This window comes from Lineus longissimus, chromosome 1 (assembly GCF_910592395.1).
Source record: "Lineus longissimus chromosome 1, tnLinLong1.2, whole genome shotgun sequence".
In the NCBI taxonomy this organism is placed as follows: domain Eukaryota; kingdom Metazoa; phylum Nemertea; class Pilidiophora; order Heteronemertea; family Lineidae; genus Lineus; species Lineus longissimus.
Window position 1 is genome coordinate 26,101,445 of NC_088308.1, and position 27,031 is coordinate 26,128,475.

The 27,031-nt window shown below is 40.5% G+C and overlaps 5 protein-coding genes across 6 annotated transcripts; 3 read left to right on the plus strand and 2 right to left on the minus strand.

Annotated features, from left to right (window-relative positions):
* Positions 1–234: 234 nt before the first annotated feature.
* On the minus strand, positions 235–2,899 carry LOC135494539 (small ribosomal subunit protein RACK1-like). Its single transcript, XM_064782611.1, has 6 exons — positions 2,693–2,899; positions 2,088–2,259; positions 1,521–1,764; positions 1,158–1,268; positions 774–914; positions 235–463 (listed from the first exon to the last, which is right to left on the minus strand). The coding sequence occupies exons 1-6, from the start codon at positions 2,799–2,801 to the stop codon at positions 281–283; spliced, it is 960 nt and encodes a 319-aa protein (XP_064638681.1). The 5' UTR covers positions 2,802–2,899; the 3' UTR covers positions 235–280.
* Positions 2,900–3,129: 230 nt separating this feature from the next.
* On the plus strand, positions 3,130–8,523 carry LOC135494544 (serine/threonine-protein phosphatase 2A catalytic subunit beta isoform). The gene is made up of 7 exons (XM_064782627.1): positions 3,130–3,389; positions 3,754–3,963; positions 4,116–4,289; positions 4,550–4,639; positions 4,918–5,079; positions 5,408–5,526; positions 5,748–8,523. Exons 1-7 carry the CDS (start codon positions 3,288–3,290, stop codon positions 5,818–5,820), a joined length of 930 nt encoding a protein of 309 aa, XP_064638697.1. The 5' UTR covers positions 3,130–3,287; the 3' UTR covers positions 5,821–8,523.
* A 777-nt stretch (positions 8,524–9,300) lies between these two features.
* On the minus strand, positions 9,301–11,757 carry LOC135494556 (dnaJ homolog subfamily C member 12-like). Of its 2 annotated transcripts, none has more exons than XM_064782658.1 (5): positions 11,419–11,757; positions 10,914–10,992; positions 10,573–10,712; positions 10,243–10,321; positions 9,301–9,978 (listed from the first exon to the last, which is right to left on the minus strand). In XM_064782658.1, exons 1-5 carry the CDS (start codon positions 11,557–11,559, stop codon positions 9,893–9,895), a joined length of 525 nt encoding a protein of 174 aa, XP_064638728.1. In that variant the 5' UTR covers positions 11,560–11,757; the 3' UTR covers positions 9,301–9,892. The 2 variants fall into 2 exon arrangements, with proteins under 2 accessions (XP_064638728.1, XP_064638719.1); XM_064782649.1 differs by having other exon boundaries at positions 10,240–10,321.
* Positions 11,643–20,593, plus strand: LOC135494549 (NAD-dependent protein deacetylase sirtuin-1-like). Its single transcript, XM_064782638.1, has 8 exons — positions 11,643–11,773; positions 12,619–12,804; positions 13,124–13,368; positions 13,611–13,763; positions 14,077–14,224; positions 14,440–14,706; positions 14,878–15,531; positions 15,810–20,593. The coding sequence occupies exons 2-8, from the start codon at positions 12,645–12,647 to the stop codon at positions 16,082–16,084; spliced, it is 1,902 nt and encodes a 633-aa protein (XP_064638708.1). The 5' UTR covers positions 11,643–11,773; positions 12,619–12,644; the 3' UTR covers positions 16,085–20,593.
* Positions 20,594–21,673: 1,080 nt separating this feature from the next.
* LOC135494571 (uncharacterized) lies at positions 21,674–26,167 on the plus strand. The gene is made up of 2 exons (XM_064782668.1): positions 21,674–24,077; positions 24,780–26,167. The coding sequence occupies exons 1-2, from the start codon at positions 23,207–23,209 to the stop codon at positions 24,830–24,832; spliced, it is 924 nt and encodes a 307-aa protein (XP_064638738.1). The 5' UTR covers positions 21,674–23,206; the 3' UTR covers positions 24,833–26,167.
* Positions 26,168–27,031: the final 864 nt, after the last annotated feature.

A 27,031-nucleotide genomic window follows, 5' to 3' on the forward strand; every position in this document is an offset into this window, starting at 1 on the left:
ATTTATCTTGGCCACAAATGTAGAACAAGGGCATCACAACAGTAAGGTTGGTCCCAACATTGATTTTCTATCATGATGAATACACTCGGCCCAGTTATTGCGTTCCAACACATTGCTATGTTAATTGCAATGCCGCACTGGAGATAGTGAATTGTCCAGAGATTCAAAATACATTCATTCAGTCCCTCACAAGACAAAGGATTCCAATGGGGAAAAAAGAATTCAACAAAAGGATTCATTTATCACAATTTTTTTATTTCTTCACATCTTCATAAAGTCTTTAATATCCTTTGCCAGTGGACTGGTTGACAGAGACTTGCCATACTCTGATGTAGCTGTCTGAATATCCAGCGAAGAGAGTCTGTCCATCGGTTGACCAAGCCAAGGCAGTACAGGTTGGTGATCGGCCTGACGTCAAAGTTTCTTGACGGAGTTCGTCAACAACGGACTTGCCTTCCAAGTCCTGAAAAGCAAAATGGAGTAAATCTCAACTGTTGTCAATACTTATGCAGGACAATAAAATACCCTGGAGCCGATCTGAACATCGACCCCTCCATAGAATACAATTCATCAAAGGGTTATGTCGTCGGGAAATCTACACAATTTACTGGTGACTTGTTACTGTCACTCTTGTTGGGAGACAATAACAGAACAAACGGAAACTCTGTACATAAAAGGCAGCTCCGAGTTGATCTCAGGTTAATATACAAAGGTACACACAGGTGAACTTCCTGAAAGGGTTTAGACTAGTAACAGACCACCTGCAAACTTACCCAGATTTTGATGGATGGTCCGGTAGCGGCACAGAGCCAGTACCTGTTTGGACTGAACGTCAGGGCATTGATCTGGTCTCCACCCTCCAATGTGTACAAGTGCTTGCCTTCATTCAAGTCCCACAGCATCGCTTGCTTGTCCTGAAGGAAAACGAATACTTATTGGTAAATTTAGGCAAGACACTTTAACTAGCAGCATGTTTCTCTGTGGATGTACTGCGAAAACTACGATCTGACAGCAAATGGGAGTCGAGTTTTAAAACATATACACCACTATTACACAGAGAGAACTAGACATTAGCAGATTTATTTCTAGGGAAGAAATTATAGTAGCACAATTGGCAAGAACTGAACTGGGGAGAGTATATTTCAACAGACGCATACCTTTCCACCAGAGGCACAGAGGGAGCCATCAGGAGAGACAGTCACACAGTTCAAGTTGCCAGAGTGACCATAGTGGTTGGTTTTCAGCTTGCAGTTGGTCAAGTTCCACACCTGAAATAGAAATACATGTGCTAACAAGGTAAAGTACCCAAATATCTTAAAATCTTAACGCCACAAGAAAGTTGCAGGCAAACGCTAAACAGTGTTGATAACTTTTGACTGTTCTTATCAAAACTTGCACTTTTTTCCAACGCATTTTTCTGATTTAAAGTTGGTGCAGGATCTGTCCAATTGTTTCAAAAGTAGCCTGCACAGCGTCTTCTTTAAAGTTGGTCGACGCAGTCTTGACTCATGCCAAATTACCTTGACGATCTTGTCCCAGCCACTGGACACAATGATCGGAACGGCTGTGTTGGGGGAGAAGCGAACACACGACACCCAGCCACTGTGACCTTCATCCTGGATGGTATACTTGCATACACCAAGGGTATTCCACAGCTTCACGGTCTTGTCTCGAGAGCCAGAAACGATCTGCCTGTTGTCTGGCGAGAAAGCAACACTCAACACATCATTGGTGTGTCCAGTGAAGTGTCTTGTCGTCTTTTGCCTGGAAAAAATAAAGTGGAAGATCCGCAATGATGAACAGATTTTGAATGGTACATTGTATAACAATGCATCTGCTTACTCAGTCCCAACATGTAAGGGTCATGTTTATATCATCACCATTGTTCACAACTTTTGACACAAGGGGGACTCTGTGTTGTCGACTCAAGCTCATTTCAGACCTGGAAAATGTGGAAAATCCAGGCTAACGGGAAAAAAGAAAGAATTACAAGAAAAAAATTTAGTTTCTGACTTCGCAAGAAGATGGTAGGGAAGTACAACAAATAAACAATTTTTTAAGGGTTGCCTTTCTTAACATATGCTTACGTGGCCAAGTCCCAGAGTCTGAGCGTTTTGTCCCAAGATCCTGAGAGGGCAAACATGCCATCAGAGGAGATGACAACATCACTGATGAAGTGTCCATGTCCTGTCATTTTCTTCTTGGCCGTGCCATAGTCTCCATCTTCCTTCTTGAGCTGCCACACGATCAAACTCTTGTCTGGAATATCAAAACAGGGCGTCACCACTTTGCCTTGTTAACGGTTGGTACATGGGCTCTTCAACTAATGAACATTTTCACGAGACCATACAGAGTGAGAGAAGGCCTACAATACTGATAAACTCCCAGACATTCCTTTCCGACCGTCCATGCCATGCACCAGTGTCTGTCAGTGAGGCACTTGTCCTTTGCTCATGCTCATACTGATACTCATAGTGGTGGCCGAGAAGCCCAAGTAGTAGTAGCCTAAGTAGAGTAGGACGGTTGGTCACTTTGTCAAGATAAATTTCGAGCCCACGAACAAATCTAACTGCCCCAAGTTGTGTTTTCTGCACAGTTCTTACAGAGTAGGACTGCATAAATTGACATTAGTGCATTGGACATACATGAACATGCAGTAGAACACATAGATATACTGTTCACAAACACTTGCCTCTGGAGCTCGAAAGTAACAACTCTGGATAACGGGAATTAGCCGCAATCTGAGTGACATCTTTCGTGTGGCCCTTTAAGGTTCCACGAAGAGTCATTTGCTCCGACATATTTATTTTTTTGTGCTTTTTACCACCAGATGTTGATGGATTTAGCAGGGGATAAAATCGGCCCAAAAACACAGAATCGGACCGACCGGAAAAGGTCGTTGACTGGTTCTTCAGTCAGGACCTCCAGTGTATTTTCTACATTATGCATATTGACCGGAGTAGCTGTCAGTTAAAAATATTAAAATTGTTTTCAAATTGTTTTATAAAATATTCCATTCATCAGCAAATGTACGGAATATAAAAGCAATCAATGGTATCTATTTCTCCAACAAAATTTTTACATATAGTTTAAGAATGGCGGTGACGTCATTGGTCTTCAGAAAGCGGCCATTTTTGTGGTGCGGGTGGAACATCGGTTGTCATCTCTAAAATAAACCACAAATTACACCAAATTTGGCCGCTAAGTTCCCTTTTCACAAAAGGAGTCGATAACTGGTATCACGAGGAAAGGCCTCAACAACAAAAAAGGGCAGTGGTCCATCGACAATGGTGGAAAAAGTCGAAGCAAAGGAACTCGATCAATGGATTGAGCAACTGAACGGATGCAAACAACTTTCAGAAAACCAAGTCAAAACACTTTGTGAAAAGGTAGCACCCCGCGTTCGTGCGTTACACCCTTCTGTATAATTTCGTTCTGCACTTGTTTATATACAGTTGTATCTATGTTATTTTTTTGGTAAAGTGATTTGCAAGCCAATCGTTGACGTTGTATAACATGCTCCCCCACAGTCGCATCCTTGACTCGACTCGTGGACTCTGTCTCGGACACTGACGGACCTTGATCTGAGGCTGGGTTGTGTGGGTGTGATTTCAAACGCAGCAACCAAATCAAAAGGTGTGTCCTTCCCTGACTTCATATGAATATAGCCTACACCTTTTGCGTAATTGATGTGACGTGCACACGTCACTTGACTTACTTGATTCTTTATCTTTGATTCCCTTGCACTTGCAGGCAAAAGAAATCCTTTCAAAAGAATCAAATGTGCAAGACGTGAAATGTCCAGTGACGGTATGTGGGGATGTCCATGGTCAGTTCCACGACCTGATGGAACTGTTCCGTATAGGAGGACGTTCTCCAGACACAAATTACCTTTTCATGGGAGACTATGTTGACAGAGGCTATTATTCTGTAGAAACTGTAACACTTTTAGTAGCATTAAAGGTGAGTACTGGTAAATGATATCTGATTCTCTTGACCTTTTCAGGATAGTTATAGTGTGGCAGATTATAGTGACCTTGTTGACAATTTCATACCGCAGGCTGTTGAAGACAGGTTTTTTTGTATTTACTCATATTTTCTCTTCATTCTTTCAGGTTCGATACCCACAGAGAATAACAATCCTACGTGGAAACCATGAAAGTAGACAAATCACTCAAGTATATGGTTTTTATGATGAATGTTTAAGAAAGTATGGGAATGCGAATGTATGGAAATATTTCACCGATCTGTTTGATTATCTACCATTGACAGCTTTAGTAGATGGACAGGTGAGCAGATTAATGTTTCCTCTCTACACATACAGCGCAAGCACCACGTCCTACTGGAGGTTTTAAAACACCTACAAGAAGCATTCCTTGGTGAAAATTGATGTTCTGGGTATAAATCTACTGTCATGTCTGTAAAACTGAATATTTGTAACTGACTTGAAACTTCCCACAATATAATATCAACCTGAACCCCCCCCTCCCCCCTCCCGAAAAGGAAATAGTAAAAAAAATCACTACCAACACAATCCTTTATCTTCCAGATTTTCTGTTTACATGGTGGTTTGTCCCCATCCATAGATACATTAGATCATATAAGAGCATTAGACCGTATACAAGAAGTACCGCATGAAGTAAGTACATGTACCTTTATTTTGACCTAATTGGCATTTCACTACAAAGCCTTGATTTTTGCGAAACCAGCTCACCAATGGACTAAAGTTACCACTTTAGCAACCACTCTGTCAGATGTCGTTGTCTCGCCAAATGATTGTGTCATAATGTTATCCAAAGGCCATTACAGTAATACCCAGTTCAGGTGCCGAGTTGAAATGGCCATATTGTATTTGTTTTCAGCCCCATTCTATTTCTTTGACTTGTTAAACCAATTGTATTTCTATTTTCTTTTCAGGGTCCAATGTGTGATTTGCTGTGGTCAGATCCGGATGACCGAGGCGGCTGGGGTATTTCTCCTCGAGGTGCTGGCTACACCTTTGGGCAGGATATATCTGAAACGTTTAATCACACTAACGGCTTGACACTGGTGTCAAGGGCCCATCAGCTGGTGATGGAAGTAAGTTGCAATCTCTATCAAAGCACTATCTGCGTCGTTTCCTGGGAAGGGTGAAAAATTGATCCTGGAAAGTCATTTTTGCCTAGGTATTTCACTGGGAAAAATTGATGTCTGTGAACTAGTGTCCAAAGTAAACCACCATGGGACTGAAAGGAGTTTACTGTTAAAAACTCCGATTAAAGTTGTAGAGTCTTTGTTTCCTGGTACTCGTACTAGACATTTGGGTAATTTACAATCTGACACTAGATTAAACGGTCTGATTTTAAATTTTTTCATGTGACACGTATTTCATTACTGTACGCTATATCATATCATTCTTGCTCTTTAGGGCTATAACTGGTGTCATGACAGAAACGTGGTCACTATATTTAGTGCACCCAATTACTGTTACCGCTGTGGCAATCAAGCTGCCATCATGGAATTAGACGACGCTCTCAAGTACTCCTTGTAAGTCTCCATTTGTGTCTTAAAATAGCTGTCTACTTTTGAAGAGATCTCTTTTGAGTGGCCGCTCTTTAATGCTTGGTTGGAAGCATAATTAATCTTGAGAGCGTAGATAGTCTCTAGAAACATGTTTGGATGGTGTCTACCATGCTGAAAATGCTTCATAATATCCTGAATGATTACAAGTTTAAGTTTTGACTAAATCAAAAATTATTTTCTTTCAGCTTGCAGTTTGACCCAGCACCAAGGAGAGGAGAGCCCCATGTTACCAGACGAACGCCTGATTACTTCTTGTAAATTAATCAATATGCAACGAATGACACAAGATGGAGACCATTTAATAATGCGAACCATCATGCTGTCAATGTTTGAATGTTGATTAAAAGGACATGCAGTGAACAAATAATTGTATCCATGGAGGTTAGATGAACCATTATGTAAGCAATAGTTAGAGTTGATTGGATTGTGTTGAACTTTTCATTTCATCGACGCAACAGTCTGCCCTGACTATATACGCATAATCAAACATCTGTACTTAGGTACATAAGTTGTAATTATAGATAAGTGCCGAAGAAGTGTAGAAATGACATTGTGTCTATGTTATTTGTACAGAACTCTTAACTGTGTTTGTATTTCACTTTAGTTAGATATCCCTTTCAAAACAGTTAGCTAACGCATCCTTAGAGCAACTGATTGTAACAACGCCGTGCAACTATGTGTCAGTTGTCAGGAAGTTTGATTCTCTGCACGACATATACTGTTACCTGTATGTTTATGTTCGGTTTTGGTTTAATGTTCATTTGTCATTAGATAGGTTCTTGCAATCTAAATTCGGACAGCCTGTCTGTTAAGTAGATCAACCGAATTCAATTTGCGCAGACTTTGTACAACTTACTTTTTGGGTTGGTAGTTGAGTTTAGTATCTTTTAGTTGTGTCCATGTACCAGCATTACTCAACAGCTGTCGGAGTCTATGTGTAGATATTTGGACGTGACATTTGATACATGGTGTACTAAATCCGTGTTGTGTGTCACAGCTGTTTAATTTGGTCAGATTTGATTTGTGTTTCACCTTCTAGCCGCATGTAATCCTTGGTTTGGTCTTCAACCTCCCTCAAAAGACACCTTCTGCAAGCATGACAGAATTGATGATTCAAGTTATTTCTAGAATCTTGTGTAATTGAGTGAATGGGACCGGCTTCGATTTTTTTAAAGCCCAGGGCTGTATAAATTCAGAGACGGCTTTGCATTCACTAATTTCAAAGAACAAATTTCTGTCAATCATCTTTATCACAATGTGGTGTTTGTCATTTGCCAAAATGCTGCTATATTTTGCAGTTAGTTACATCACCTCTTGTTAATTTCAGTCCTTCTGCTATAATTTGCTTGAACCTTTGTGTATCGATTTCGTCCTGTTCACCATTTTTGTGGACACTTTGATCATACCAGGGCACTCTATAAACATCACTGTATTGTCACTACAAAATATGATGTAATCTATATTGTCTGTAACATAGTGGTCTGAATTTGAAATTGAATTTCAGAAACTGGACAATTTCTTAATAGTATGTAACAACATTTTAGTTTCAAATCTGGGACGTTCATTATCAATGCCCTTTCAAATGACTTATGATGTGAAGGATTAAACTATCTTGCACTTGTAATGAAAAGTGATTCTTTTTCCATCTTGGCCCTATCGCTATCTGGGACACTTTCTTTAGATGTTGGTCAATTTAGCACACAGTTGTGTCTGTTTGCAGTGAATCTTTTATTAACATGGATCTCGTGCATTTATTTTTTCCAAGACCAGAAAACGTGTCACTGTATACCAAGCAAATTCTTGTGCTAATAATGGATGTCCTGAGAACAGATCTTTGTTGTCTTATTTTGTGTTGTTCATAAAATATCATATACATTATACATCAGACTCGGTCATTCAGTTTGTTACGTATTTTGTATTTGGCTAATGTAATAGCCATTCTGGTTGAACCTTGACATCTTGGTACAAGTGGGCTCGGTGACATGTCATCTGTTATTTATTCCACAAGATGTACAGACTGTCAACTGGTCAGTCGTTATAAAACACAATTAACCTTATTGTTCCCCTCCATCTACTCCAATCTCGTCAAAATTTAACTAAACTAGAACTGTTTTCCTAATCTTTTTAGTACGGTAATCTTTCCGCAGTCTGAACTGAATATTCTCCGCAAGGTTTTGGTAATCGACAGCCTGTCCAATGTACCTCCCATTTGTAAATAGAAAGTCTGTGCATTAACAATATAGATCCTGTCTCTTTGTCGTGGAATGGTTGCACTAGGTAAAATCACTTGCTAGACATATTTTGCTTTGAGAAATATTGATACGACAGAATTTGATGAAATATTGAAACAAGAATATCAACTCTATCTGTTGGGTGTGGAACAACCAAAGGGACCACTGAGAATTTTGTTATCAGTGCATTAATACACAGGTATATAAAATAAATAAATTGTTAGGACAATGCTTTCTCATGCTTTCAAAATGCTGATAATGATCACCATGTCTTGATAACATAAAGATTTTAATTTTACACGAGAAAAGATTGCAAATTGGATTCTATCAAACAAAGCTATCATTTACTTATTGCAACTAAATTTTAATCATTTGGACTTTTTTTTCTGCATTTGCTGTAATATTTCTCCTTTCAATGGTAAAGGCCTACTGGTATTCATAAGAAAAAGACGACTGCAATCGTTTAAACCCATTCAAGTCACTATTGACCTTATCATACTTATATAAAGACACTGTAAAATGTTTGGTAGGAATTGATATAACAGGTTTCCAGTATGTATTTCAAGCAAGAAATCGTGTTCATTTCCTTCAGTTGAAGATGCAGTGCTTTGTGAAGATGACAATGGCACAGGAGCCCAGCATTGCAGGTTAGCTAAGGAAATAACAAATTCAGAATGTAATTTTTATGCAAAATGTTGAGAATAATAAACGCCCTTACATTTACCATGTATTTCATTGTCTTTGGGTTGTTATTCTATTTGAAGGGGTGCATGCAAAAACAGCCTAAGTCACTTTTTACCATTTTCCAGGAGAGCCAAAAAAAAAGTCAGACGTAGGTCATTTTTGCACCAGATCACCATCTTTGCCTTCATTTTTTGGCAGAAGAGGGCAGCACCTGTAGGCAAACCATATTATTGGTGGATAGGGGACGGTATGAGGATTACAGCAATGCCACCATGCAAAAACAGCCAAAGTCAGACTTGGGCTGTTTTTGCATGCACCCCTTCTTGGTTATGGAACATGATGCACTTTCCTTTGAGGAATTGGCTGTGTGAGGACAGGGCAATCAAGGAAAGTTCAGGCAAGTTGACCTCTCTCACACCTCTGGTGACATCTTGTCATTGTCATTCCCTCCATCTGCTCAAGTGTAAGACGGGGACGTCCCCATACTTACACCATTGTTGTACCAATGTCGACAAAGTTACATCCAACAGCAAGCTGCATGTTGTCTGAACCAGCCCTCTCCATTTGCCAATATGAACATTTGTTGCTGCGCATGGTCACCAGTGAGGTTTGGTGCCCAGTGATAGAGTTCATCATCACAAGCTACTCTCCAGTTGGAAGGCATGTTCAGCTCAAATTGGCAGTCATTTGGTACAAGAAACCTCGGTTTTGTTTTTGGAGCTGCATGATCTTCCCTTCAACTACTTTGCTGAGACATGAAGGGGCAGTTCCCATCGAGGTAGTCTGTTCTTCAATATTCACTGAGTGACAATAAGATAACAGCTCTATCAACTTATTCATTATGTCATTAACATACATGTACTTTATTTCTTGATAACAAAAATACTAATCTCGAAAATTAAAAACATTTGACTAGTTCCTATGACTTGGATTACATGTTGGCTAAACTCATTTGAGGCCTTCATATCAACAGCGCAGTCGTCAGTTATGCATGCGCATTGATAAGTAACCAAGGTACTCGAGCTGTAACCAAGGTAAGTCATGCGCATGCATAAAAACTGAAAATATTCTTTGAACTGCAACTGAACGCTGTGTTGATTCAAAGTCCCCAAAAGAGTATTGCGAGAGGATTAATGGCTCAGCTATAGTCGTAAATAGAATCCTCTTCGAATTCAATCGTGCATCATTTACACAGATTGAACCTCTATCACACACAGCAATATGATATGTGATTTAAATATCATTTTGTAATGATCAAAATCAAGGAATGTATCATGGTGATTCTTTTCTCCTCCAAGATCATTGTAAAACTCCCAGTCCAGAGATAATGTTTCTTAATGAGAACATGTAATGTCCTAGTCCATTATTGACATGGCATCCTAACACTTAGACAGTCAGACAAACATGGACATACTTCATATCTCATAGTTCCGGAACTTCCTCAAAGCCTCAGATGCAGAATCTCTTTCCCACTGGAAGCCACTATGCATTTTTGGATTCCCTGTAATGAAAAAAGTATACAATACTGACAATATCTAGACAAATACCTTCACTTTTGCAAGCCTTATATTTTCGTTATTCTCATGAGAGAGGGGGGATTCTTTTACTTCATGGTTTTATCTTTGGAAGGAAAATTCATCCATACACAGAAATAAATGGATGCAAAGTCCAGAGCAGCGAAAATGGATGTGCACAACTATAGGTCAACTACTCAGCCAGTTTGGATGTGGAGAGCATATACCATTATTATACTGATATTTACCTGCTGCACTGGAAGCCATTTGTGATTGCTGACTAGATTCAATCATCGGATCTGACTTGGTCTTCATCACCCAGTGCATGGTCTGAAACAAAGAAATGATAGAGTGATGTCACCAACATCGAATCACTGCCAGGATGACGGTGTTCATCACCAACACAGAAATGGCCAGGATGAGATAACAACAGAGACTGACTCCATAACTGAACAAGGTTCGGCTTCTCCTCCCCAAGAGGTGCTTATCATGAAAAAGGTCAATTAAGTGATCCTAACGCTAAACTAGCCAGATTAGTCTCAGATCACAAAATAAGGTCCAGGCAATGATCAGATGCTTACAGTTTGCATGCTGTCCTTCATGTTCATCCACCTCTCAAAAGGCATTGGTATTTCACTGTGTCTCCATTTATCATATGCTTCCCTCATCTTGGCATCTGTCAGAACTTCTTTGGCTCTATTCAGCTTGGCAAACACTTCAGCTAGCGACAAGCGGAAAAAGATCACACTACATTTTATTCATAAAATACCTGTATTGTACTTTTAATAACAATATTTGCACTTCCTGCTCAATATTGAAAGGTAATGATATGTAACAATTTTCTCATCATCTGTTCTGTATCATGTGAATGTAATACCAAAAGTCTAGCTTGCTTGTCTTATATAACTTTGGAAATACTAACCTGCATCCGGATCATCAGGATTTTTGTCTGGATGACATTCAAGAGCTCGAAGCTTGTACTCTGTCAAGATCTGCTCCTCCTGAAAAATTAGTTGAGTTTGTTTTAGCAGGGATCTGTTAATAAGATCAGCTGTTTTCCGGTCAGATCAGATTTCCAGCTCTGATCGCCCAGCTCTGAAAACGACAACTACTAGCTCAGATGTGATCAAGATGTCGGAGGATAGATATCGGGTCAAGTAGGCCCAACTGGTGAAGCCACTCCACATTTCATAATATAGCGTGCGTCCACCCTGCCCAGTCAGTGCATACCGTCAGAGTGACCGACAGTGGCAGTGAGTAACATTCACTGTCGACATTGACATTAACTAAATCATTGATTGAGCAGTGCAGTTTGACTGAGAGAGAGAGTGACCAGTCAGTGCAGTGTGACTGTGAGTGTCAAACTCAGTCACTTCAGTCTCAAAATCATATTTTTTATATGCAATTTACTGTCATTTAAAACATACAGATGAATGTTCACCACATCCCAAAATGATGTAGTAGTCATCATCTTGTGTTTTCTTGTACGTGAATAACGATTCCATCACAAGGAAAGCTGGAAACAGTGAATTTGTAGAGCGTATTTGGTGCAAAATCTGTGTTTTCATTAACTGTACTTCGTCGCCTCCGCCTGACTGGAGATCGAAAAGCTGCGTAATGACTCTGCGCAGTAAAATACCAAAATGGCCGACGAGTCACACGTCACAAATTTTGCGGCACCCGCAAAAAGACCGAGAATCGAGCCTTCTAGTGGTCAAAACTACGATTCTAGTAGTTCTCCAACTACCACTCAAGATGTAGAAGGGATACAAGGAGATCAAGGTCAGTCCCATACTCTTCCACCGCAGTTGAAATGACACTCCCTTTTCTTCCCGGATTTGATACAGTTGCGCATGCGTAGTACAACATAAACAATCCTTGATTGACAGATCACATTTCCACATGCGTTTGACATGTACATATGCTCTATCAATGGTATACCTGTGTCTATCTACCAGGATATTTGCAAATATAATCTCACGAGTTGATCCCCGAACATACAAAAATAAAATAAAAATAGGAACAGTTGCTGGCCTTGAGGTTGAGGCACTATGACTATACTAGAGTAGACAAGACAGTTGAGACACATTTTTGACATTCGTTAATTCATATTTCGGTAAGCAGGTAATATATAATAACAAATGCGCAATGCACATGCGTGAATAGCATGATGCACTTTCGAGATGAATACCAAACTTTTGTCACCCTGGCTGAATACCCGAGTCTTTTTAAAACTGCAATCAAAACTGGTTGTGGCAGTGGAATGCGTCTCCTTCGACTGGTACAAAGTTACCTAGCATATATGTTGGCCGTTGGAATTGGGTTTTGTCAAGTTTGTCTACATAGGCATAGGCATCTAGTGCATGCTAGTGGCATTGGCAGTGACACGGACAGAGTCACTTGGCCTTGGTCTATGCTTATTATTCATAGTGAGTAAAATACAAGTTCGTGTACAATCAAGAGTTCAATCAATCATCTACAAGTCAAGTATCTGTGCCGCTGCAAATTCCATGAAAAGTCAAGTGTTAATAGTGCTGAAACTTACGTAATGGTGCCAAGCCAAGCATCTTTTAATCATTTATGGCCAGAAGATGTACTGTTCCATGTACATTGTAATCTAATTGCAGCCATCCCCACCTCTGAGACTAAACCAATGTTTGAAGAGCCTGTTGTGACAGAAGATGGAGCTGATGAAAGATCCGGCTCTCAATCTGGAGAGAATGGAGAGGGAGAAGATGATAGTGACAGTGACAATGTCAGTGAAATTAGTGACTTGTCTGGTTTGAGTGAAGCCGGATGGAGACCTATTGCAGGTAAGAGGAAGATTTATTATGAATGGTTTTAAAAGACTAATGCAATGCATATGAAAACAAGGTGACAATTTACTAGTTGATCAGACATTGTTTGTGGAGCATTTCTGTTCAACTAGCATTTTCTAAAGCTGTGCTGTGAACATTTTATACAAACTCACCAATACTCGCCATCTCAATGAGCCGATAAATGATTTCATTTGGAGGCCTAGTAGAATACACTACAGCTGAAGTTGTGGTGCAGTGAAATTGGTAGGATGGCAGATTTCCAGTCAACTAGTGGGGACATCTCGTAAACTGAGTGTCACTATTCATATTCCAGGTCCCATAGCATGGGTTCAGAAGCAGATCATGATGGGGGTGAATCCAAGAGAAGTGCTGAAGGATCTCATCTCAAATAACACATCAATCCCAGATGATTTGAATGATATGTTAATGTGGAGGATCATCGTCAATATCCTTTCTGAACCTGCCAAGCGCTCTAAACTAAGTCACATCAACACACTCAATGATGTCATCCATCTGATGAGCACCTGCAAGAAAATTCTTGTTCTTACTGGAGCAGGGGTAAGTTCGTTGAGCACACTTTTCTGTTAGTTTTGGTGTGGATTCAAGATTGAGATTTGCCCACAATGGAATTGATTGATGCAGTTGTTTCTGTGACTTTTTTCAATCAACTTTTGAAGGAAGGGTGGTACCATGTTCTAGCTCATGAAATCCTTAGAATCTGTCACCTGATTGTAACATACCTTTCAGCTACTTTCAATGTGTATCATGAGTTTTCCACCTCAAGTTTATTTCCTTTCTAGGTATCTGTTCCTTGTGGCATCCCAGATTTTCGTTCCCGGGATGGTATCTATGCCCGACTTGCTGTGGACTGGCCTGACCTTCATGAACCACAGGACATGTTTGACATCAGATTCTTCATGCGAAATCCAAGACCATTCTTCAAATTTGCCAAAGTATGTCTGAAACCTCAGGTTTAGATTGCTTTGGTTCTATTTAGAATATGTGTTACTGAAAACATTGTGTTAGTGGACACTGCACCATATACTGGTGTTTGTTTTAAAAGGCAGTTCACAGATTAGATGATGTAAGACCCAGTGAGTTCAGATATGGAATTTTGGGAAAAAATTAATTTTTTGGGGGGGCCGGGGGGCAAATATCTGAAAGAAATAAGTGGCATTTAGGTTTTAACTTGTGCCAGTTACTGATGGTGAAATCTCTGTGTACTTTATGCAACAAAGTGATAGTCTGTGGTGACTTCTTTTTCAGGAAATTTATCCAGGACAGTTTGAACCATCAAGATCTCACCGATTTATCAGAAAAATAGAAGAAAATGGTAGATTGTTGCGGAACTACACTCAGAATATAGACACTTTGGAACAAGTGGCTGACATTGAGAATGTGATTCAGTGTCATGGTAAGTCAGTGAAATATGGTAGCACAATCATCTTGGGTATTTTACCAGTTACATGTCAAACTTGTCCACTATGCAAGTTAAAACAAGGGACCTATCTTCCAGAACTTTCAAATCCCTTGTTCTTCAACATTTTAGTTATTTTTCTGCTGATATTCTAAAGAAATTCCCTTGCACGTTGGATAATGCGATGATTAAGATGTCTCTTCTTTTGACAGGTTCATTTGCAACAGCAACTTGTGTAACCTGCAAGTACAAAGTAGACGCAGATGACATCCGTACTGACATCATGAACCAGGTTATACCACGCTGTCCAAAGTGTAGTGCTGACTCACCATTCCCGGTGATGAAGCCAGACATAGTGTTCTTTGGCGAGGGCCTCCCTGACGAGTTCCACCAGAAGATGGAAGAAGACAAAGATGAATGTGACCTCCTGATTGTCATTGGCTCGTCGCTCAAAGTCAGACCTGTCGCACTGATACCGAGTAAGTTCTTGATTGAAGATATTGCTCATCTTTGAAGTATATAGATAATTCTAAAGATGAAGACCATGTTGAAAGTGGAAATAGACTTAAATAGAGGCAGAGATGTGCTATTTCCCTTGTAAAGCTCAAAATCTGTATCCCCTTTTCTGCAATTTTTCACAACTTTTTCAGATTCCTTGCCTGCAAATGTGCCACAGATCCTCATTAACAGGGAGCCACTGCGCCATTTGAACTTTGATGTTGAACTGTTAGGAGATTGTGACGTTATTGTGAATGAACTGTGCCATCGGCTTGGAGAGGGTTGGAACAATATGTGTGTAAAAGAACCACTAGAGGAGGTCTCGAAGGGCCAGTTGTTGACACCACCACCTGTTGGCCCGTCTTCCCCACAATTCCGACGAAATATGAGTAATCTGTCAAATATCAGTGACACTGCGTGTATGAGAACAGAGCTTGAAAGTGTTCATCTTCAGCAGGAGGACAACAATAGTAACAATAGCAATCTCTCTGATAGTGACAGAGCAAACTCTAAAGTGTCGTGGTCCCTGGGAAAACTAACCGAAGATGAGGAATTTGAAAGTGGAAGATCTCTGGAGATGCCTTCTCCAACGAAGATAATAGAGGATAATGGTACTTGTAGTCGAGACAGTGGCACCTATGACATGTCGACAGGTGCCGACACTGATAATCATTCTGATATCGCCAGTTCCTCTAGTCCCAAGCCAGTGGACGATAGTAACAGTGCACATGCTAGTGATGATAGCATTGAGGTGATCCGATCAATGTGGCAGTCTCGTAAACACAACATTGCAAGCAGCTTACCAGGTGAGAAACGTGGTTTGTCTCCATTGGTATCCTTGATAGTACCTTGACTTGTTCTTGTACTAGTGTTAACAGTGGCTTAATTCTCTTTCTTTAAAAATCAAGAATTTTCAGCCTCCTTCTGAGCTCCTTAAGTTTTTACATCCCACCACCTGACACTTGATTTACACCATGAAAAGGTTGAATTAACATGTTTGTTTTTGCTCTTCTCAGTTTTGCATCATCTTCTCATGCCATTCTTTGACTGAAGACTTACGTTCTGAATTTGTTGTCTTTTCCAGAACGGTCATTCCTCTGTGTACGTCCGAGTCGCTATGTCTTTCCTGGAGCTGAGGTTTACTCTGATGATGAGGGCAATGATGAATCCGATAACGAGAGTTTTCACAGTTCACATGCAGATAACGGAGTGTCTTCAACGAGTTTGGAAGAACACAATGAGAAAGAAGGATGTTCGGTTGATCCAAGTTTCAAGGAGAAGTTGGACAAAATAGATGGCTTGGGATGTCGCAATGGTATTGCACAGCATACAGAGGGAATGGGAGATCATGCAAGTTAGGTGGTATTGGTTGTTGAATTTGTTAAGAACCGGTCATGCAAGTTAAAAGGGTTGATGCAATTGTAATTTTGTTCATCTCTTCAAGGACTAGATAGGGATGGGATTTACAGAAGAGAGCATTTCGATACTTACCAACAATTAGATTTACTGATTGATGCCCATATTTATCTTCTCAAGGCAAATTCTATGCCAAAACTAGTCCTTGGGGATTATCATTATCCATTTTTTGATATGTAAAAGAATTCAAGAACGAATCCTAAAGTTATATTTTCGATAAAATGATATTCAACTCATAATGCAATTTAAAATGACTTAAGATGAAATCTGACCACTGGCATCTTGGAAATTTACCAGTGTTTGATAATTTTTAAGGCATAATAATAGATGGTTTCTGTATTGTATCATTAGCTGTGTATTGCCAAGTAGGAAAACTAAACTTCTGTACCCAGATGGCTTATAATGACTGCATTGCAATGAAGAGGCTGTGCTCCTCACTGCTCCTCTCACTGAACTCACCTTCTGTTTGTTTTCCGTTACAGTTTGTATGTTTTTATTATGAACTGATGCATTGGCAAAAGAAAAATGGGCAGCAATTTGTTCACTGACTTCTGGAAAACCAGATATCTTGTTGAATCTAAAATGATCTTTTTTTGTTTCACACTATCATTATGTCATGCCTTGGCACTTCCAATGAATTTGCATTGTTAATGTTTATCATCAATTGGTTTGTTTCTCTATCATTTTCCTTATCAGTTCTTCGTTAGTGACGAACTTTGTGGTATCAGCTTTGATATAATCAGCCGGCTTTACTGAGGCAAAATCTTTTGATTCTGACCTCCATGATTATATGAATAATCAGCTGAACTCGTTTGTTAATCAAGTTTGACATGTTCAGATCCAGTTCATGTATTGCATGCCGATGTATTTTTAGCTCAGGTTATGCTTGGAGTCCAGATAACAAAAATTTTACGGTGAGGACAGCTAGGCTCAAGCCAGGCCCTATTGTTCGTGGCCTGATGAAATGCAGTATTTGTGTTTCCTTGATTGATACGAATTGTCTGCTGATAGGCCACTGTATCAAACTTATGTCATCTCCTCCAAGTTTCACCTATAAACTCTCTTCATAACTTCCGCAGTGCTCCAATCTCAATGAGCTACATGTTTCAACGTCTTCATGTCATTGTTTTCATTCAGTATTGTATTCGCTCTTTCTCTAAGACTTATTTTCAAAGTTTGTATTTATAAATCATAACTAATTGGACTGCCAGAGCTATCAAATAGCTCATGCTTGAATCGGCTGCGATTATTCCATCTTATTGTTTACTCAATAACAGTTTATTTTTTCAATGTGTCTTATTGAGAACTTAGTTCCCTTTGGAATTCAGTCTACCGTACATTACAAATTAATGTCAGTTTGTTTTTTGATTTCTACAGATCAAATAAGACAAGCTTGATTGTTATAAAGTACCGGTATTAGAGCTGCCCTCTCATAACCAGGGTTAGTCACAGGAAATTAGGTCCATAAAATGCAATAACAAAATCAATCCCGTGTAATGCAAGAAAAATACAATTTTTTCTCAAGTAAATTGTAAATGTACCGCTTGAGTCTTGCTAATGTACATGCTGTATTGTACTAATCCTGAGTGTACTGTAGCAAAAGTTGGTGGTGATAGTTCAGACAATAATGGTATGACCTGTAAGTACTCTGTAAAGATTTTGCTAACCTTCATATATTTTCTACTTAATCGACTGGTTGTGCAATAACCAATGTTTTGCAGGAATGTTAGTAATATAACTGTTGTCTAGTCACAGTTATGGCGATGCGAACATCAGACCATCAAGTCAAAACCTTTGGAAGAAGATGTGAGCTGTTTACAATAGGCTATAAAAATAATATATTGTGACCAGTTTGAAGGCTGATGAATTTTCAACTTGCAAAAAGTCATAACACATCATTTATATTTTTATACTGGAAAACTGAAATTATTGCCCACCATTGAATGGAAATTTAGCATAGAATTGACCGTTTTGGTGACAATATAAATAGCCATAAGTCTGATCTCAAGAAAGATGTATCATCATAATATTTTATTGTTGTACAGTCTGAGTCAGAAGTAAATGAACACCTGTAAATCCTTGCTCCTTTTAAAGTATGCTTTGATAATAGCTTAAATTTCAGTAAGTCATCCTCCAACATCTCATTCAACTGTCCAGATGAAAAAAAGTATATAAATACAAAATTCCTTACTTAAAGAGTAGGAAAGGATTAACTGGTGTTCATTTACTTTTCGCCGAGAGTTGACAGAATGTTGTGTAAATACATGTAGTTGATAGGTTTTTATGAACGTAGATATTTGTGTCATTATTGTTGAACATTTCACTCTGGTGTGAATATATTCAGTCCTTTATGTATTCCATATTAATTCTAATCGCCTTTGTCTTACTGCACAACTGACAGTCATGTAAAGAAAAGAGATTTTTATACTGCTCCATTCAACATTGAGTATGAACTTAGGTACCATGGAGATGTTCAATATCTGATTAGCCTTAATGAAAAGATGAGATTTAGAATAGATCAACGGTGGTCATGTCCCTTGTAAATGATTGTCTTTTGGGGTCATATGCAAAAAATACGGAAAAAAATATCAGAAATGTCTGAAAGTCATAAGACCCCCACCCCCTTCAAAAACAGCACTATAGTCTTTATCATTCTATCGGGACCATAATCAGAAGTATTATAGGTTACATTCGAAAAGTTAACTAGTTTTGTGAAGAAAAAAAATCAAATATTTCTGATTTTCGTCCCAATTCCTGATCAGATGTCTTCTGAAATATCAACATGTTTTCTTTTATCATGATCCCTCAGTTCACATTTGTATTATTTTGTTGATTATTTGTGATTCTTATTAGATTTTAGCTCTCAGGACGATGGTTAATTAGTTGGGTATTTTGTTTTAGGTTTTGTCTGATAAGCTGTTTTGGCAGGGAAGACTGTGGCAGTATAGTAATAGTTACTACATGTACTTGTGTATACAAGTTTGATGAATGATGCAGTTTTTGGCTGTCCTAGACAGTTCCTGGTTGACCCAGTTTTGGTTGGCTAAAGTGAAGTAGAACAGAAACTTCAGCGTTCCATTGAATTTTCCTTGTGTATGTTAGATCACTCAATATTGTGACAGTGAGTTAATGTAAATAATATGATAGTCAAAAGGTGATGTTTTAGTTACAACGGTATTGTACTTAAGGTTGCAAATGGTATTTGTTGTTGTCAGTGAGTGCTACTGTAAAGTTGGCTTTCTGTACAGTACTGTCTTTCTGGATGTAACGAGTCCGACAAGGCAGGTACTGCTGCCTTGAATGTCACACTGCTCCTGATTTTGTTTATAAGAGTGAATGGACTTGATTTGGCGCTGCCAGTGTACCTTCAAATTTTTCTTCTTTTTTTCGGACGAAGTCCTGTACAGTTTCAAGTAGTATTCAGTTATTTTCTTCCTTGTTCTGTTTTAATGTTGACCGGGTTTAGATTACTGGTGTTTTGTTTACACTTTTTATTGAAAATTTGTGAAGTATTTTACTCCAAATAGTAAGATCCCTTGTGGAATCACAAATATGACTTTTAGCTGTATAGATTCACAATAGCTTGATGCAATAATGCCATATCACAAAAGTGCTTGCTGAAGTTAAAAAAATGCAAAGGAGACAATAATGGAATTATCAAATGGGTGTTGTTGGAAAGTTTTAATAAGTATCCTCCTAATCATTGATGCACTTCTGTTACAAACATGACTATGATACTATCACCCTACTGTGTTTTATGTATATGAATTTGCACTGGGTTCCTAATGTTGTAAATTTTCTCACATATTTTTCAAATTTATCGAATGCATTACTGGTACAATAGCACAAAAGTCTGTATCTAAAATAAGAGTCAAATATTATACCTTGGAAAATGTTGTGTTTTGGTGAACAAATGTCCATAAAAATCTCAAATGTACTGTCATCCGTGCTAATAGGGTTGAGATTGACTACTTAACTAATCAATTAGGATAATAGCAGTGTAAAGATTGTTCATACTGAACTTACACAATTTGTTGTCAACATTTAAAACCTTTGAAATGTCAATTTCGTTACTGTACAGACCTAGAAATACATTGAAACGAAGAAATTTTCCAGATGATTTTACTTAGGTTTTAAATTGATCATTTGATTCTCCACTTATTTTCATCCATCTTAAATGTTGTTTGCTACTGGCATGTCTTGCCCCCTCCCCCTAAATATGACATAATATTTTCAAAAACTCTTCTTTAAATTCTTTTGTTACATGTTTTCATGATGATCTCAGTGAAATTACAAGGTGTCAATTGTGAATCCTCTTTCATGCAGTAACAAAGAAGAAATAACGTTTAGTCGAGTTTTGTAGTTGAGGATTCATGGAGTATGTGTAAATGTTTGTTAGTCCACATAAGTGTAAAAAGCATTGTAATATTTGTTATCAGAAGAAAATATATTATATATATTGGTTAAATAGGATTTTTTCAGTTATTTCTTGCTGGTAAAATTGCTACAGGCAACCCAAGTATTGAAGAACTTGGGGGCCGAATAAGCCACATATTCAACTTATTCTCCCCCTCTCCCTAATTTGGTGATGCGTCAGTCTTCCCCGGTTACACTCTGGAGAGCTTGGCCTAGCTGAGAAGTCATGCTCAAGGTTTTCCAGTCCCCCCCTCCCCCCCTCTCCATGGAGGGTGGTGCTGTCTGGCTTCTTGGAAGTCTGGGCAGATTGAATACATGTAAGACGTCACATGAGCCTGAATTGTCGCAATCCCTTATTATCAAAGTGTAGTTGAGTAGAAATGAGATGTTACATGTACATAGAAGCAACTAGCAGAACAGTGACATGTGCCCCAGCCAGGACAATCGGCTTTGTCTCGTCCCCAGATCAGCCATATCTTAACACCTTCAGCGTCGAACCACCGTGGCCCAAATCCCCCCTCTTTGAGCTGGTTATCGGAGTCTCACGAAAGAACAACGCCATCGCCATCTTCAGGGCAAGGTAGGGACTGAAAAGAGCTGGTTATCGGAGTCTCATGAAAGAACTACGCCATCGCCATCTTCAGGGCAAGGGAGGAACTGAAAAGACCAAACCACTGAATAACAAAATAAAGCTGTTCTGACACCGGGAATTTTTAGGGGGTCGGGGTGTTGGAAAAGGGGGGCATTTTGGGCATTTTTCAACTAAAAAATAAAATATAGTAAAGGAGTGTAGTCCCAAGATCAGCCGTATCTTAACACCTTCAGCGCCGAACCACCGTGGCCCAAATCCCCCCTCTTTGAGCTTGTTATCGGAGTCTCATGAAAGAACAACGCCATCGCCATCTTCAGGGCAAGGGAGGAACTGAAAAGACCAAACCACTGAATAACAAAATAAAGCTCTTCCGACACCAGGAATTTTTAGGGGTGTTGGAAAAGCGAGTCATTTTGGGCATTTTGGGCATTTTTCAACCAAAAAATGAAATATAGTGTAACGGAAGTCGTTATGGGCCTTGCATGGTTAATGGTTATGTCATAATTTTGACCTGGGTTGCTTGGGCCTATAATTTGGTAATCTCCTGAGGTATTTTCAAGTGATGATCGTTGGTCTCCTTTGTGTTCTGGGCTAATGATTTTAGCTTCTTTTGTGTGGCTTACTTTGTAATAGGGTTGGTGAATTCTGGCTGTTACGGCAGGCATTGGTTCGTTGAGATGAGGTAATCTTTCTGTATAAAACTGGGCCCTAGCTTTGATCAGTGTCCATACCTAGCGCGCTTGCTACCAGACGGGTAGACCTTTTCTTTCTGTGATTTTGCTTGGTTCCTATGGCTGAGTAGAGCCTACATTTTTGTCTCATCTCTCTGAACCGCTGCATGGTGTGACACGCCCAATCTTCACCATGTATGTCATGTACATGGGAACGTTTGCTGACTTTTGGCTTTTCTTGTGAGTATAAACCCTCAAATTCCGAGTTCCGTATTTCTGCCATGTGACCTATAATTTTACCCCCTTCGTGTGCCTCTAGGGCTGGGTTTGTCAATATCCTGTTATGGCCAGACTGACCGGGTTTTCCTGAGGTTTCTTTTAGTTTGTTTGAGTTGGAACTTTGTGTGAAGAAGCTGGGCAAAGTTGCCCACAATTCCTGTCCGACATGTCATGATCATGTCACTTGTTTTATACTGGATTTTGATAGTGTTTAATCTTGTTCTGACTTCCCTGCTTGGCATAGGTTTTGAGTTACATAATCAGAAAGTGATTCCAGGTGATACAAGTTCTGGGGAATCTTAGTTCGGAGTGTTCCATGTCTTGGTTGGTGAACTGTTTTGGGCCACCCTGTATAGATTTACATTGGCTTTGGTTCATCTGACTGGTACTTTGATTAATAGGTGATTTCTCCTCCAATTAGATGTCGTTTTGACAGGGGAATTTAGGCTTCTGGGTTGTTGGTAGAACAAGTGTGGTGAGAAGGAATTTGGGTAACCTGGGGTCATATCTGGTTGGCCATGCAGTTTATTGGGTTGGATGAATGTGAAGTGAAATCTGGAATCTAGTTTGTTCATAATAAACATATTTTGGGTATATTCTAGCGCTTATAATTTATCGGTCAATGCACACCCCCACAAACTCTGGTTCTCGTCAACGCTGGTGAAGGTTCATTCATTTTGCCAGGGGTTGACGGGAACTCATTAACGACAATTCCATTCACAAGGACGGTCGTTACAATTGGCACCCGCGTGGTTTTCATTGGCCGGTAATACTTACTAATTGCTATCTATATTTCACTTTTTCTGCTTCCTGTGAGTTGTCACTGGGTCGTGACACTTGTTGGAGGGGGGAGGTAGCCTGTTTTTGGCTGACGTGTGTTTTTTTTTTGTCAAGGTAATATTGCTGGTTTAAATGTATCATGGGAAACTTTTTGGAATTTCTGGTCAGTCTGGTGTGTCATGCTATGCGGTGGAGATGAGTGGATGAGACAATGTTATTCATTTGAAGTTTAGATTTAGTTTATTGCACGCTAGGTGTGGATCATCAGGAAAGCTCGGTGAGTGGCCAATTTTTTATTTTTATTTTGATATTTGTGTTAGCTTGAACATGGACCCATCTGGACGGGTAGACGAATTCCTGTCGCAGATTGGCACAGCCCTGCAGGGGATGCAGGAGGAGATGACGAATGTGATGGTTGGGCCACCACCGCCCGCAACTCCGGGTTCTTCTGGTCGGATGCGTTATTCGACTCCTTATGGGGCAACAGCTGAGTCCGATGACGAGCTGTTCCATAAGAAACCGGTGGTGTTACCGGATTGGTATAATAACGATGGTAAGACAGATTTCGAAGATTGGGTGGAAAGAGTGCGAATTGTGCAGAGGGTGAACCATTGGTCAGAGGAGCAGCTAATGAGTTTTGTGCCCTTGCGACTTAAGGACGATGCTTTTCGTGTTTACAAAGACATGCATGATTTTGAGAAATGTAATTTCGATACCTTTTGTGAAACTTTCAGGCTGCGGGGTTGCCCTGCTGATGTGAAGGTATTCAAGGCCAGACTGGCGGCGCGGCGTAAGCTTGAAACAGAGACTTACGTCCAATTGGCCGCAGACATCCGTCGTCTGGTCTTGAAGGCCTTTCCATCGGCAGGAGTGGCGATACGGGAAGAGATGGCGGTGGACTACTTTACTCAGGCACTAACCGATAGGGAAGTTCGGCTCCAGGTCAGGCGGGCCGACTGCGACACCTTGGACGATGCTTTGTCTAGGGCGCTGGCTGAGGAAAGTTTCCAAAGGGCCGAGAAACCTGGAGAGGCTAGGAAGGGTCCCCAGAAGGTGAACATGACGAGGCCGGGTGTCGCAGACGGACCGTCGGGACCTGGTATGCAGAAGCAGATAGACGCGCTTTCGAAAAAGCTAAATGACGCGCTGGTTGCTCTCGGTCAGATTAGTACAGCCCCTGGTAGGAGGGCTCGGCATTGTACGTATTGTGGTTGTGATGGTCATGAGATGGGTTTCTGTTTTAAAAGGAGACGTGACCAAGAACTTGAAGCTCAGCAACAGCAGGGACTGCCCACCCAAGGTAACACAAATCCTCAGTCAGGACCTTCTCAGGGGCCTCTGGGCCCTGGTTTTCATCCTGGTCCTAATCCTGGACCTAATCCTGGACCTGGTACGGGAAATCCACATTTTTAGATGGGGCTGGCTCTTCTGAACTGAACCCTGAGAGGGGTCAGCCTGAGGCTTTTGATTATGTGCGGGGGCAATCTGCACATGTTAGAATTTTGATGCATGGGGTAGAGTTCATGGCTTTGCTGGATACAGGTTCAACTTGTACAATTATTTCAGAAGATTTACATCAGAAAATGAATGTGTCTGGTGGGGCGCCTTTGATGCCATATGATATGGAAATTTTGAATGCATCTGGGGGTACCTTGCCAGTCTTAGGAGAAATTAATGCTAAGTTGGAGTTTCCAGATTTGCCAAGTCCTCGTCCTGGTAGACAGCATACTTTTGTAGGGCCAGTGGTAGTTGCCGCTGTGCCTGGGTTGTGTGTCTTGGGGATGGATTTTCTTTCACCAATGAAAGCTTCCCTGGATTTAGGACATAGATTGTTGCGATTGTTTTGTGGGTGTGTGCCCATTCATTATAACCAACCTGACTTGGCATTTTCTTGTTACAGGGTTTTTGTCGGGGAGACTACCACCATACCACCATCGTCGGAAGTTGTGTTGACTGGGAGAATTAGAAGAAGGGGCGCGCTGCGGTTGCAGGAGGGAATGATGGAAGGTGTGCATCATGGTTTTTCGTTGTCCGGAAACAGACCATTGGTGGCCAGGTCGGTGGTCTCCGTCGACAAGAACGCTGTACCAGTACGACTGATGAATGTTCACAAGGAACCATACATTTTGCAAAAAGGTCAGTGTATTGCTATATTACAACCTTTTGAGTCGCAGCAGGAGACTGATCTCAAGGTTGGTGAAACTGAAGATAAGTTGTCAGAACCTTTGCAGAAGTTGTATGAAGAGAGTCTTGGTGAACTTGATGAGGCACAGGCCGCTGATTTGTACAAGCTGTTGCTGAAGAATGAACATGTGTTTTCTAAGGGTGACATGGACTTGGGTCGTACAGATGTAGTCAGACATAGTATAGATACTGGGGATTCTCCTCCTTTGCGAGAACCAGTGCGCCGGTTACCTATTCATAAGTATGCTGAGGCTGAGAAATGTGTACAGGATATGTTGAAGCAGGGGGTGATTGAGCCTTCAAGCTCTCCTTGGAGAAGTGGGGTAGTATTGGTGAAGAAAAAAGATGGCAGCACTAGGTTTTGTATTAATTACAAGAAACTGAATTCGGTCACCAAGTTTGACAGTTACCCTTTGCCCAATATTACTGATAACTTAGACGCTTTGAGAGGGGCCAAGTGGTTTTCAACTCTAGATTTAGCTTCCGCTTATTGGCAATGTGAAATGGATCCTGATTCGGCTGCTAAGACTGCCTTCTCAGTGGGACGCCATGGGCTATATCAGTTTACTAGGATGCCATTTGGACTTTGTGGGGCCCCAAGTACTTTTGAGCGTTTAATGGAGTTGGTTTTGGCTGGGTTGCAGTGGGAGATTGCCATAATTTATTTGGATGATGTGGTCATTTTTTCGTCAACATATTCTCAGCATCTTGCAGATATCCAGAAGGTGTTTGACCGTTTGGGAGCTGCCGGGTTGAAACTGAAGTGTAAGAAGTGTTTGCTGTGTAGACGTGAAGTGGAGTACCTTGGTCATGTGGTTGGTAGGGATGGAGTAAAGACATCTTGGTCCAAGATACAGAAGGTAAAAGAATGGCCGAGGCCTAAAACTGTCACCCAGCTGAAGAGTTTCTTGGGCCTTTGTGCGTATTATCGTCGTTTTGTGCTACGGTTTGGGGAGATTGCTACCCCGTTATATAAATTGACAAAGAAACAGGTGGATTGGGTATGGACAGCTGAGTGTGAACGTGCATTTGAATTGTTGAAGGAAAAGTTGTGTACCGCTCCGGTGTTAGCCTATCCTGATCCAAGGAAAGAGTTATTTTGGATACGGATGCTAGTGGTCATAGTATCTCTGGAATCTTAGGACAGGTGAATGAGTCTGGGGGTGAACAAGTTGTGGCTTATGGCAGCCGGGTTTTGTCGAAAGCTGAGAGAAACTACTCTGTCACACGCCGTGAACTGCTGGCGGTAGTTTATTTCATCAAGCAATTCCGACATTACCTGGTGGGGAAGGAGTTCGTACTGAGAACAGATCATGGTTCCTTACGCTGGCTGTTTAATTTTAAAGACCCAGAAGGTCAGGTTGCTCGCTGGTTGGAGTATTTGGCTTCATTCCGGTTTAAGATTATGCATAGGCCAGGTGAGAAGCATGTAAATGCGGACAGTTTAAGTAGATATCCCCTGGAGGAGGGTGAAGAGCATGAACATTCCATTAGTGAACCAATAAGTGACATTCAAGAATCAATTATAGAGGATCTGAGTACCCAGGTGGAAGCTGAGGAATGCACTCGTACATGTAGTTTAGCTAGCCCTGAGTCTGAGTTTTGTCGTGTTTTGAGAATAGATGTTGATGCTCCTGCAGGTATAGTGGAGGCGCAGAAAGCTGATGGTGACCTAAAGACTGTTCGGAAGTGGTTGGAAGCTGGAGAACGTCCGCCGAAATCGAAGTTGCTCCAGTTCTCATTCGCCCTTCGTCGTTGGTGGTCGGTGTTTGGTCAGTTAGAACTGAAGAATGATTTGGTTTACTACAGATGGGAGTCAATGAGAGAGAACAGTAGTGAACTTCGTGTAGTGGTTCCTGATAGTATGAAATTAGAAATTTTCCGATTGGGACACTCTGATAACACAGCTGGTCATCTTGGGGTGCATAAAACCCTAAGGCGTATACGTCAGACTTTCTATTTTACAGG

Coding starts and splice junctions, on each gene's coding strand:
- LOC135494539 (XM_064782611.1), bottom strand. CDS start 2,801: ATGTCGGAGCAAATGACTCTTCGTGGAACCTTAAAGGGCCACACGAAA. Junction 1,765..2,087: donor AGACTCTGGGACTTGGCCAC/GTAAGCATATGT, acceptor TATTTTTTCCAG/GCAAAAGACGACAAGACACT. Junction 1,269..1,520: donor GCTGGGACAAGATCGTCAAG/GTAATTTGGCAT, acceptor TTTCTATTTCAG/GTGTGGAACTTGACCAACTG.
- LOC135494544 (XM_064782627.1), top strand. CDS start 3,288: ATGGTGGAAAAAGTCGAAGCAAAGGAACTCGATCAATGGATTGAGCAA. Junction 3,964..4,115: donor CACTTTTAGTAGCATTAAAG/GTGAGTACTGGT, acceptor TCATTCTTTCAG/GTTCGATACCCACAGAGAAT. Junction 5,527..5,747: donor GACGCTCTCAAGTACTCCTT/GTAAGTCTCCAT, acceptor ATTTTCTTTCAG/CTTGCAGTTTGACCCAGCAC.
- LOC135494556 (XM_064782649.1), bottom strand. CDS start 11,559: ATGAAAACACAGATTTTGCACCAAATACGCTCTACAAATTCACTGTTT. Junction 10,993..11,418: donor GATGTGGTGAACATTCATCT/GTATGTTTTAAA, acceptor CTAATTTTTCAG/GAGGAGCAGATCTTGACAGA. Junction 9,979..10,239: donor AATGGCTTCCAGTGCAGCAG/GTAAATATCAGT, acceptor TTTTCATTACAG/GGAATCCAAAAATGCATAGT.
- LOC135494549 (XM_064782638.1), top strand. CDS start 12,645: ATGTTTGAAGAGCCTGTTGTGACAGAAGATGGAGCTGATGAAAGATCC. Junction 12,805..13,123: donor CGGATGGAGACCTATTGCAG/GTAAGAGGAAGA, acceptor TTCATATTCCAG/GTCCCATAGCATGGGTTCAG. Junction 13,369..13,610: donor TTGTTCTTACTGGAGCAGGG/GTAAGTTCGTTG, acceptor TTTCCTTTCTAG/GTATCTGTTCCTTGTGGCAT.
- LOC135494571 (XM_064782668.1), top strand. CDS start 23,207: ATGGACCCATCTGGACGGGTAGACGAATTCCTGTCGCAGATTGGCACA. Junction 24,078..24,779: donor TGGTAGGAGGGCTCGGCATT/GTACGTATTGTG, acceptor TTCTTGTTACAG/GGTTTTTGTCGGGGAGACTA.